This window comes from Taudactylus pleione, unplaced genomic scaffold (genome assembly GCF_031769625.1).
Source record: "Taudactylus pleione unplaced genomic scaffold, aTauple2 ptg000079l, whole genome shotgun sequence".
NCBI lineage: Eukaryota > Metazoa > Chordata > Amphibia > Anura > Myobatrachidae > Taudactylus > Taudactylus pleione.
Window position 1 is genome coordinate 28872 of NW_028284481.1, and position 12492 is coordinate 41363.

General features: G+C 48.2%; 1 protein-coding gene across 5 annotated transcripts in view; it reads right to left on the bottom strand.

Annotated features, from left to right (window-relative positions):
* Positions 1 to 627: 627 nt before the first annotated feature.
* Positions 628 to 12492, bottom strand: part of RBKS (ribokinase) — a 52486-nt gene continuing 40621 nt past the window's right edge. For 2 of the 5 annotated variants that reach the window (XM_088467944.1, XM_088467945.1), the window contains exons 5-8: positions 11430 to 11492; positions 10185 to 10349; positions 3130 to 3221; positions 630 to 986 (exon numbers count right to left, since the gene is read on the bottom strand). In XM_088467944.1, the coding sequence (XP_088324070.1) occupies positions 720 to 986; positions 3130 to 3221; positions 10185 to 10349; positions 11430 to 11492 (587 nt within the window). In that variant the 3' untranslated portion in view covers positions 630 to 719. Of the gene's footprint in view, positions 987 to 3129; positions 3222 to 10184; positions 10350 to 11429; positions 11493 to 12492 lie in introns of all 5 variants that reach the window. The other 3 variants (XM_088467942.1, XM_088467941.1, XM_088467943.1) reach the window with 2 other exon arrangements.

The following is a 12492-nucleotide window of genomic DNA, read 5'->3' on the forward strand; positions in this document are numbered from 1 at the left end:
CCTAAGGCTTTGTCCTTCCTGAGGACCTCCTACACCTCCAACCTGATCTTAATATGTAGGCGCAGGAAGTCTAAGCGAAGTAGGATGATGTCTACATAATAACGGGTACACTTCACTTTTTATTAATAAATTCGACTTTAATATATTTACGATATTATTTATGGGCGTGTTAATGAAGGATACTTTATGATAACTCCTACCAAAACACTTCCTGGCATGGATATAAATGTGCCCTGTATTAGTGATGGGGATCCAGAAATCACAGAATATAACCACACACAATGACAGTCGGTACAGAAACATGCGGATAATATATCAGGCCTGGAAGTGCATTAAGGCAGCTTGTTCCTCACGTAACCCACAGTGGCTGCTAATTCCAGTAAAATCAGGTATTTGAAACAGGACTGTCAGTGTGCTGTAATTGTAGCTGGTCTTTTCCTGAGACTCGGAGAGGGGCTGCCAGTAATTACAGGTCAGAAGAGGAACTTAATATATGACTGAATATATGAAATGGCTTGGAGAGTGGACGCAGTTACCAGCAGGGGGCAGATATCGCCCAGGAATATAAAAGGTGGTATATGACCTGGCTAGTTAATGTGTTTGGTAAGAACAACTGACCACATGGATGAAAACAGATAATATGGTCCCTCATAGCAGTTTATAAATTGCATTACAAAAATGTGGCTATTGAAGTGTAAACGGGAAGTGCTCCTAGCGAATTAACAGTCTGCATTATCCACCAAATAAATCTGGCAAGGGACGAATCTGTGAAACAAACTATGAGACGGAGGTCGTACCGTAGTGTCCACGGCTGTCACTGTGTGTGTCGCTATGTGTCTGGGCGTTGGCTCTTCCTTTGATAAAATCACACATCCTTCCCCTCCTAATGTCACCAGGACCAGGTTACAACCTCGTTCCAGCAGCACCAGGCCGGCCTTTCCCGCATCCCCGGCACCAGTCACCTGAATACCTGATAAAATCTCTGCCTGGAAAATGAGAGAGAGAAAGTGTGAGAGGGAGAGAGAAAGAGAGGAGAGTAGGAGAGAGAGAGAGAGAGAGAGGGAGTGTGAGGGAGGGGAGAGAGTGAGAAAGTGTGAGAGGGAGAGAGAAAGAGAGGAGAGTAGGAGAGAGAGAGAGAGAGAGGGAGTGTGAGGGAGGGGAGAGAAAGAGAAAGTGTGAGAGGGAGAGAGAAAGAGGAGAGAGAGAGGTGGGGTGTGAGGGAGGGGAGAGAGAGAGAGAGAGAGAGAGAGAGGGAGTGTGAGGGAGGGGAGAGAAAGAGAAAGTGTGAGAGGGAGAGAGAAAGAGAGGAGAGTAGGAGAGAGAGAGAGAGGGAGTGTGAGGGAGGGGAGAGAAAGAGAAAGTGTGAGAGGGAGAGAGAAAGAGAGAGAGAGAGAAAGTGTGAGAGACAGACAGAGGAGAGTAGGAGAGAGAGAGAGTGTGTGAGAGGGCGAGAGAAAGAGGAGAGTAGGAGAGAGAGTGAGTGTGAGGGAGGGGAGAGAGAGAAAGTGTGAGAGGGAGAAAGAGAGAGGAGAGTAGGAGAGAGAGAGTAGGAGAGAGAGAGAGAAAGTGTGAGAGGGAGAGAGAAAGAGAGAGGAGAGTAGGAGAGAGTAGGAGAGAGAGAGAAAGTGTGAGAGGAAGAGAGAGAGAGGAGAGTAGGAGAGAGAGAAAGAGAGGAGTAGGAGAGAGAGAAAGTGAGAGAGAGAGGGAAAGAAAGTGTGAGAGGTAGAGAGAAAGAGGAGAGTAGGAGAGAGAGTGAGTGTGAGGGAGGGGAGAGAAAGAGGAGAGTATGAGAGAGAGAGAGAGTAAGAGAGAGTGAGTGTGAGGGAAGGGAGAGAGTGAGTGTGAGGGAGGGGAGAGAAGGAGGAGAGTATGAGAGAGAGAGAGTGAGAGAGAAAGAGAGGAGAGTAAGAGAGAGAGTGAGTGTGAGAGGGAGAGAGAGAAATTGTGAGAGGGAGAGAGAGAAAGTGTGAGAGGGAGAGAGAGGAGAGTAGGAGAGAGAGGGAGAGAGAGAGAGAGAGGGGGGGGAATAGGAGTGAGTGTGAGAGGGAGACAGAGAGTGGGAGATAAAGAGTGAGTGAGAGTGTGAGATGGAGAGTGACTGGGAGTGGGAGAGGTAGAGAGAGCGGTAAAGGGAGAGCAAGTGAGCTAGAGAGTGAGAGTAGGAGAGACAGATTGGGAGATGGCGAGAGAGAGTGGGAGAAAGAGAGAAAGAGTGGGAGAGAGTTTGTGAGACAGAGAGAGAATGGGAAAAGGAAAAAGAGTGGGAGAGTGTGTGTGTGAGTGAGAGAGGGGGATAAAGAGAAAGTGAGTCTGAGAGACAGTGTGTGCGCGATAGTGAGTGTGTGAGTTAGAGAGTGTGAGAGGAGAAAGTGTGTGTATGAGAGAGAGAGAGAGAGCGTGAGAGGGAGAGAAAGTGTGTGTGAGACAGAGGACCTGATTCAGACCCGCTTGCTAGGATGCGTTCGCTCATAGCCGGACGATTTTCACATTGTGTGCATGCGTACGCCTCGCAGTGCACGTACCAGTGCGAGAGATCGGGAAGCGTTCGCTCGCTGCACATAGACTGCCCAGCAGAGTGAGTTACAGGAGAAGCCATTTGTGGGTGGTGACAGGGGCTGGCCATTATAAACGGGGGAGTGGAGGTGCGAATGCAGGCGTGCCTGAGCGTCTCAACGCCGTCTCAGAGGTGTGCATAATTATAAGACAGCGTCATAGTACTTGTCACCTGGCTGGTTTTTACACTGAAGTGATCGCAGTGCTTGCGGTAGGTCATGGTCAGCCACAAGCGCTGCGATCGCATCCGATGGTACTCAATGTAGCGATGGTTGCATACACTTCCTGGAGATGACGTGGGCAAGTGGGCTTAAGACACAAAGCGATCGATAGCGAGCGTGCTAATGCCTTGCCGTGCGATCGCCTCCCTTCCCAAATTTGCATACGCATCGTGCGAGCGAACGCATCTAGCGAGCACGTCTGAATCAGGTCCAGAGACCGAAGAACGTCAGAATCACAAGTTATCATTGTTACATTTGAAGAGAGTAATATAAGAGTGTGGACCCTCAGACAGAACCTACACAAGGCTGGAGATACTGATTACACTGAGTAAACAGTGATCCCCCACAGCCTCACCTCACTCTCATTGCAGCAGAAGACGTCCGAGTGGGTGAAGAACGCAGGGTCTAGATCAGCTATGGCCGGGGCGGGGTTGAAGATGGTCTTAACTGAAATCAAAAATATAAATTACATGTAAAACAGGATACATTTAAAAGAATTTAAATTAATTGTATTTATTTTATGCCCCTACACAATCCCCCCCATCAGTCCTGCCTCTGCCCTGGACATGGCTGGTGGGAATGTTGCTACGTACAGCACAGATGTCTTAGAAGACTCCCAGATCATCCATAACATCTGCTCAGCTAAAAAGTTACAAGTCTCTCTCGTTCCAGGAAAGGAAACTACTGGATCTCCTTGTTCTGAGTCAGTAATTCTATAAAGTGCCCAGCGAGCAACCTAAATCCAAAGCATCTGTGCTCTCGGAGACTGATGGCATGGTGACCCGCGCCCGCCTTACAGCCCCTTACTAAAGGGACGCCACCAAGACATGTTGCTTATTTTAGTAACTGTTTGGACATCCAGTCCATTGGAGACTACAAGTGACTCTGCCTCTGCCGGACAAGAAGGTATTTCTTACAGTTACAATATGCAGAGAAATAAGCCCCTGTAGGAAAGTGATAGAGCTGTGTACTGTGCCATTTGTGTCTCTTCTCCACCATGTTGGTGAATTGCGAATTGTGGGCCTGATTCAGAGATGTACGCTATTCCGATATTTACACAGTTGAGCGATTATTGGTCGGCTGCGCGTCACGGTCCCACTGCACACACGCCGAGGTACATTTGTGATGCCCCCATGCAGTGAGGTTTACTTCGCAAAGTGATTAATAGTCAGGGACTATTTGGGGTAGGTAACGCTGGGTGGCGGCAAAACAACCGCAGGCGTGTCCTGGACACTTTCGGGAGGCGCCGTAGCCTGCGTCTGCCATCCTGTACACAGATAAAGTGGTCCTGACATCTCAGTTCAGGTGCCCATTCTGCGTGACCAGAGGGCTTACGGCTGATTATAGAATGTTCGGCGACAGCGGCTGCGTATTTGTTGCTCGGATCTGCGAGAGCTGGCTACAGCGTTATCATATTTTTGCAGCTGCTTGCGGGATAGTAGCTGCGAATGCATTTGCATACAGATCTGAATCAGGCCCTGCGCTAAAACTTCCCAAAAGTTACAAACAGTTACACAAAGTTATCTCCCCCTAAAACGCAATATACAGTATAGACAGCTCTCTTCTCCCTAACTACCCCTGTGGCATTGTGAGTTTACAACTGCAGTGTCCCAAGTCTCTGATACAGGCTGTGATTGGTTGAAGCCCTAGTGCTATCCAATCAGGGCCTGGGTTATATTGGAAAGAAGAACTTTGGAGTTTCATTTAAACTGTTCCTTTATGTCACTGCAAGATGTATAACAACCGCGGTGAAGGCATGTTTCCCCATACGTTAGGGGACTCTGGCCCTGATTCAGAGCTGAACGCTCTGACCAGAGCGCTCGCTCTGAATCAGGGCCCTCCTCCATGAAAATGGAGCGGCCTCCTGGCCGCTCGCATAGCTGTGGGTGACCACCCACAGCATATGCGAGCGGCCAAAAAGATGGTCACGATGGTCTTGACCATCGCGACCATCGGACTTGCGACGGAGACCCTGCGGTAGGGTCTCCCTGCCACAAGCCCTGGAGTGATTTTGGCTCTATCAGAGCCAAAATCACTCCCACTGACATCACTAGTGATGTCAGTGGGGCCGGCTTCAGACGGTAGGCGTTCCCATGGGAATGCCTCCGTCTGGCAGGCACGCCCACCAAAGGGGGCGTGCTGTCAATCAACAGCGACAGCACGCCCCCTTTGGTGCGAGACCCGGAGCGATGGAAAGCCCGTCGCTCCCCGGGTCTCGCGCATGCACACGACGGAGCTCCCTCTGTCGTGGGGAACATCGACCCGCTTGCGAGCGTACTGCCGCTCGCGAGCTGCAGTACGAATGACCCCCACTGCCGCTCGCGAGCGTCTGAATGACCCCCACTGACGTGGAACCCCCACAATTCTGATATTTAGGGAGAAGTTGGGCAACAATAAAATTTTAGTGGGTGTTACCCATTAAAGAAGCCTGGTAGAGGTCAAAGCCCCAGACTTCATGTCACACCCGAACACTAAAATGCTTCATTTCATACCTTTGCAATACTGTTATTTTGGGGGAGATTTAATCAAACCTTCTAAAGAGGACAGGTGGAAGCGTTACCCATATCAGCCAATCGGCTTCTGGCTATCATCTATATGGTACATTCTATGAAATGATAGCGAGTAGCTGATTGTCTTATTTAGAATTGTTTGATAAATCTCTATTTGTACAATATATCCTGCAGGGGAGTTTCTAGAGGAGGCCTGCTCCCTCCTCTCAGTCCGGCGGCCAGCAGTGCACTGGGCGCAACGGGGCCAGCGCCACACTGATAGACTCTGGACACTAGAGTGTGCGCAGAGTCTATAGCGAATGCGCAGGTCACCGGGAAAATGAGCTGACACCGTCGCCGATGTGGAACTCCAGAGAGGTAAGTATAATATGGGTGCAAGGTGTGCGGTGCGGGCCCCCCCTGGACCCAGGGGCTCGTGTGCACCCATTATAAATGTGCCCCAGATATCCTGTCCAATGTAGATAAAGGAACATCTGTGCCTCAAACCCAGGTTCTCGTCAGTAATTCGGGTGTAACATATAATTGATTTATTGGTGGATCATTAAGCTTTGAGTAATTGTTTGATAAGGAGTAGTTGAAGGACTTTGTAATGACTTCATTGGCGGATCCCTCAACACTAATCCCTGGGCCAAGAGGTGTCATCCTATGGAGTAGTATTACTGTAGTCAGAAGGCCTACCATCCAACAAATATGCTAATGCAGCAGGAAGGGCATGTATGAGATAGACGCCTCCTGCATGTAACCATACCTCCCAACATGACCCTCTCCAGGAGGGACACAATGCTCTGGTCCTGGACTTCCCTGGTAAGAGGCAGGGATGCAGCGCAGTTCAAAATTAAAATAGGGGAGTCACCCCAACTGCCATCTCACACGCTGCCAAACACCACTGATGGGACTCACTGGCAGTTGGTGTGACTCCCCTATTTGAATTTTGGACTGTGCTGCAGCCCCACCCCTGGAGTCGCCACCAATCATAAGTTACCAGGGAAGTCCAGGCACCAGAGCATTGTGTCCCTCCTGGAGAGGGTCATGTTGGAAGGTATGATGTAACTACGATCCGGCCGCAGTGTCTGTTGCTGCAGCATCGAATCACCATGGCAACCAACATTAGCACTGTGTGTCTAGTTTGCGTCCACCTCTGAGGCACTATGTACAGTCAGGTGCATAAATATTGGGACATTGACAGAATTTTAATATTTTGGCCTCTATTCCCCACTACAATGGCTTTGAAATGAAACAAACAAGATGTGCTTTAACTGCAGACTTTCAGATTTAATTTGAGGGTAATTATATCCAAATCAGGTGTCAGCTCTATGACCCGTTGGTGAGATGTGTATTGCACGGCGGCTGGGGGCAATCTTGAGCTACTGTAAATAGGAATGGATTGTTCCCTGAAGCAGCAATATCCCAGTTGCTAATATTTGGAAGAAAAACATACTGAAAAAAAAAACCTTATCTGAAAAACCAATAGCAGCTCTGTGGCTCCCTGACGGTTCGGCTGAACTCCAGCGTACAGCTGGCGCTAATCAGCCCATATGATGTAGACTTGTTTTCTATAAACAACCACTTGATATATATATATTTTTTTAATAAACTGCAAATGCCTTTTCCTGGCACAACCTGAAGTCAGGCAGCCGCCCAAAACGTGCTCTGTGTTGGTTTCCTGAGACGTTTTAAAAAAAGAGAACTGCAGATTCCATGTACGATTCCTAGTATTTCCAATAAAAAGTGACCTTAAATGGATCTGATTGGACTTACTGTGGTGTTATCTGGCTCATGTACCAATCTTTGTTCCTGCACTGGGCTCACATTCTGGGCACTAGGACCCAGAGTCTGCAGGGAGGTCCGACCTCCAATCTGATGTGCTACATGTGACTGCAGCCATCTTTACTTGGGGCCTGATTCAGAGCTGTACGCTAATGCTCCCGCAGCTGCGATTTTTGTTGCGGTGGATGTGTGAGGTAATGCTAATGCAGCAGTGGCCGGGACTTGTACTGAAACGCCCACCTGAGCCATCGCAGCTGCCTGCAACTGTGTACACGAACGCAGCAGCATCGGACGCAGATCAGGTAAATATTGACTCCTTGAGTGAGTTTATGGTCACTCAGAATAGCTGCCTTAGCTATGTTAGCTGTGTACGGGCTGACAGTCACGGAATATGACAAACGCTCCCTGCTTGTCAATCACACTGCGATTATAGACCCACGGCATGCGACTATGGAAATGTACCTTTACGCATGCGCAGTTTGCCTAACTCAGGGACGGACAGTAATGCAAATGCAACTTCATACTCTCGCGCATCGCAGCTGCTAAAATATGCTAATGCTTTCAAAAGCACAGCCGAGCATGGGGACGCCCACTGCTGCCTACCTATATCCCTACGACGACGTGTAACAGAATAAACATCGGTGCCATCGACGCACAGCAGGCAGACTTAGCTTCTATGAGAGGCTTGATTAATACCTGCATATAAAGCTGTTCCAGCATCCTGCACTCCTACCCGTTTGCAGCATACACTCACCGGCTGGTGGGCTGTATAGATCGACGCCCGCTCCATCACCAGTGTGCATGTAACAGTGAGTACGGCTGTACCTACAATCTCTCAATAAACCAACACCACTGGTTAAGGAACTGGACTGTTCGTAGTTTGAGTCATCCGCTGCTGTGTGTCTATACAGCTCTGCAGTATCAACACCTGCACACACATCATTTCCAACATGTCTCTCCCTGGGGCTAGTCGGGAAGTCACCTGAGACAGGTCTGAAATTGGCCACGATTTAGGGCTAGTTTATAGTTAGGAGTAACTTGTTAAAAGTTGCAGTTTTGAAGCATATTGTGCTGGAATGGTGATGGGGGAAGGGGGCAAATTTATAATGCGCAGGCAGACTTAAACTTGGGAGGTGGTGCACTCTCTGCAACATGGTTTATCCAGGAACAAATATCCACCCTTGTGCTGGATTACCTGTAAATGTGCCAGGTAACTTTCTTGCAGAGGGCACACAGCATAGTGGTGAATGATGCGGTGTGGTCAGCCCACTGTAGTAGGGCACAGTGTTCCCTACAGAACTAGCAACTTATAATTTTATGTATTGCTGTAATGAAACATTGTGCAATTTACACTGTGAATTATAAAAATCCTAACCGTGCAACACCAGCACACTCCTCCAAAACTTCACGCGGATGGCTGCGCCACCAACTGTTTTTCTGTCCGCAACCGTCATCATTAGTATTAGCATGCTGGATGCAGGCGGCCCACTTGTGTCCGCACATTATAAACGAGCGCGTACGTCTGTCTGCACACCCAGGACACTCCCACGGGACAGATGTGTTCGCACGGATGCCGCTCTGAGACGCCCATTCCACGCAAAGGCTGATCAATCCGTCCGCGCTTTCCATCTCCGCCCATGTGTGTATGCAGGGTTTGGCGCATTTTGGCCATAACTCACAAAGGGACATTGACTACAGTGTTACATTATGAGCAGGTAGCACAATTGCGGTGTTGTGAATGCACCTATGTGTATGTATAGGGCTGCAAAATGCAGCATCTTCCGATAGGGGGGGGGGCATGTTCCTTGCTCAGTATGGCTACTGTAGGTGCATTACTACGTCTGATTATGAAGCCGGCCGCAAAAGGGGATTGGATGTAGATGTCTAGTGGTGAGCTGTAGGGCACCACAAAAGGATTTACGTGTCCTTAAAGCTACAATAGAAGAAAACAGGCCTCGGCTGATGTAATAACCACATTAATCCTGTCTGATGCCCCATCACTCTATAGCTATACAGGGGAATAAACATAGGAGTGTTTTAGAAGATATGAATGAAAGCGTGGTTAGAAAATGGTTCTAGGCAGGCAGAACCAAGCCCCATGCCCATGCAATTTGTGGCTCGCAAGCGACCTTTTGGGTTATTCCTAAATAAAAACGTTTTAAACTGGAGAAACAGCATAACGCAACACTCAAGTCAATTAGTTTTCACCACGCATCATATAGCAATTCCACATCTCATGTCTTTGCTGGTAACATTTAAGCTCTCGGACTGGCTACTTGTTGCACTAGCCCCTCCCATTGAAACAGGCGTCGGCTGGGATTAAATACCCTGTGCTGCTCTTATCATTCTAAGGCTCTGATTGGCTGCAAGTTATTCTCACTCCTCCCCCTATTATCTCCTGCTAGTCTATGTGTTACTATGACCCTGGTCACATGTAGCCAGAAAGCAGGAGTATGGATATTGGCCCTCATTCAGAGCCGTTCGCTATTTGCGGTCGTTCGTTCAAAAACAAGGGGTGGCTATTCAAATGATCCGTTCGCAAATTGCAGTCTGTTCACACCTCTAAGTCTGAACGAGCGTGCAAAACATACGCTCGTTTATTTGTTAAAAACGCCCCCTGGCCGCTCGCACCATACGTCATGTCCGCTATTTATTAGATTAATCGAGTACATCGACCAGCGTATGAACTGCTCGCTATTCTTGTGGTTGGTGTTTGCTACCACAAATTTGCGAGCAGTTCTGGCTATAAAATAACCCAGTGACGTGGTCAATGACGCTGCTGTATTAATTATGCACACCCATAATACGCCCGTTTTGACCTTTAAGCACGCCTGCGTTCGGATCTCCACTCCCCATTTTCAAGCACCTTCCCCTGTTACCACCCACATACGCCTCATTCTGTCACTCAAAATAGCAGGCACTCGCTATATAGCGTACAAACGATTTTTGGCCGCACTGACTGGTTCGCGCATGCGTACTAAAAACCGTACGCATGCGCAGATGTGCAAACATCGCTCGGAACGAGCGTACTGCCGCTAACGAGCGGCTCTGAATGAGGGCCATTGTTTGGCTATAATGGTGAGTAACTGCATAGTGTTGTCCTTAGGAGGAGGAGATGCTCTCTATATCTTACCCCCACTCCTGTGGGCTATCTTCAAGGCCTCCAGAGACACGTGTGGGCTGATCTCCAGCTGACAGACCATCACCCTGGCTTTAGAAATGGCCGCAGAGGCTCTCGCTAGGTCTCCCGAATCCAGTAGTAAGTTGGCCCCAGCAACAATAACAATAGCATTCTGACCTGGGGAAAACACATTTTAATAAGGATAATATTTTGTCTATAACTTTTACTAAGAGAGAAGAGCTAAAGTGAAAACACATGTTCTCCTGTGCAAGCCGGCAGTCTTATTTCCTGATATTCGGGCGTACAGCTGCCTCCATGCAGATTAGCTCTAAGCTGGCTGGGCATGGCCAAATACCAAAACTGAAGCAATGCATGCTGAGATATGTAGTTCTACAGCAGTTGGAGTGCCACTTATTGTCCACTCCTGCTCTAAAGGTGCCTACACACTTGGCGATGTGCTCACGATCCGACATTGTGTCCGATTTCCCCTTGAACTCTCCCCAGCAGCTCCCTGGCAGTCGTGGGCACGATTTGGTATTAAAAACTGTCCAATGTGACAAACGATCTATCGTGCCTCCTAACTATTCCAGTGCATCGTGACTGAGATTGTCAGATATGCCCTACAGCACGGCAGATCTGAAGATGCGATGTATGACCTGCGGGGACGTGCATCAGCATCGTGATCGTGAGTGGACACTTACGATTTGGGCATATTTTACATGATTTGTCGTCTCGATGCATCGGAATCGGGCAAATCGTGTAAAATATCGCTACGTGTGTAGGCACCTTAAGAGGATCTTCCAACCTGCATGCCTGAGACACATTTTGTTCTTCAATTTAGACTTTGGTTACTTGAAACCTGGCCAGTTGTGGTGGAACTACAAGTACCAGCAAGCTACACCAGCTAACAATATCAGGTTTTCTAGCTATGTATTAGAAATGATAAGAAGTAAGAGTCTTTTATTGTTAAGCAATTACACCGAATAATGTATTTAGCTTATAGTATAGTGTTCCTGTTACCAGTGCACAGTGGAGGCAGGCAATTCCTCCTATTAATCAGTGGATGAGGCATTTGTGCCTCGTGCCTCACAGTTGTCACTGGTTCCTGTTGAATTGGTGGGCTCTGTTCTCATGACTACCTGTACGGAGGCGACGGGGACACTTTAAATAGCAGTGTTGGTTTTAGCAGTGCTTGGAATTGATGCGCAGAACGTTAGAAGCCTAGGTATTAGCACTCGGCCAGCTTTACTCCATTACCTTCTGCATTGACAATTATAGAGGCTGCTCCTGTAGCCGCTGCTGCCGTCTGGACCGCAAAGTCTGCAATGGGAAACAGAAAGCGCGTTGATGAGGGCGGCACACTGCACTTCTCTTCCTACAGTTGTAACGTAGAGTTGGACATACAGTACGAGGGTAATCACAGCTCTATTACACCCAGTGTCTAATGCTGCTCCAGAAATGCTGCACAGACCACATCAAGCAAGGAAAAGGGAGCCAAGCGAGAACTAAAACGTTTTACTTATTCCCAGGTTTCTAGGGAACAGATGTGCTGAAAACATACTGCACAGGGCCGAGTACAGATGAAGTTTCATAAAGTTTCACAAGTTTCATTCCAACAGAAAGGTGATAATCTCACAGGGAAGAAGAGGAACCTGAGCTGGTGCAAGAATACAGTCTAAATGTACAGCGCAGCTGTTACAGAGCACTGGGGCCCCTGATCAATCAGGGGCCCATCTGGCAGACATTCTATTGCGTTCCTTTAAGGAGGCGACAGGTGCTAAATAGTAAAGCAGCTCCCACTTCTGCATAGGTATGCTGATTACAGCCCCTACTCCAATAGGTTGCCTGAGGGGGTGTGGCCGCACCTGCCAATAGGAAACTGTAAGCTTCGCTTTGGTGGCTCCGTATTGGTCCACACGGCCACACCCCATCCACAGCGTGAAGTTTCTTGAACACGATTGGTCATCATTTTCTCCACTCCCATCTGAAAGGGAGGCACCTCCTGACCGTACAATGACCGGCATTCGGTTCATTTGACCACAGGCCCCTTTCTCTGCACCAGGTAGAGTGGAATAAAGATGTTGCAATTGGGCAGAGAATGAAAGAAGAGTGTGCAGAGAACAATTGGAACAAAAAGGAGATATCAGAATTAAGATGTTAACACAAAGGAGGTGGATATTGTTTACATTTTTAATGTATGGTGTTTGGGGAATTTCCCAGCATGGCTTAATGGTCCTATTGAAGATCATAGTGCATCCTACCACAGCCTTTATAAATTAAGACTTCGCTCCTCTTGTGCCTCCTTTCTGATTGATAATCC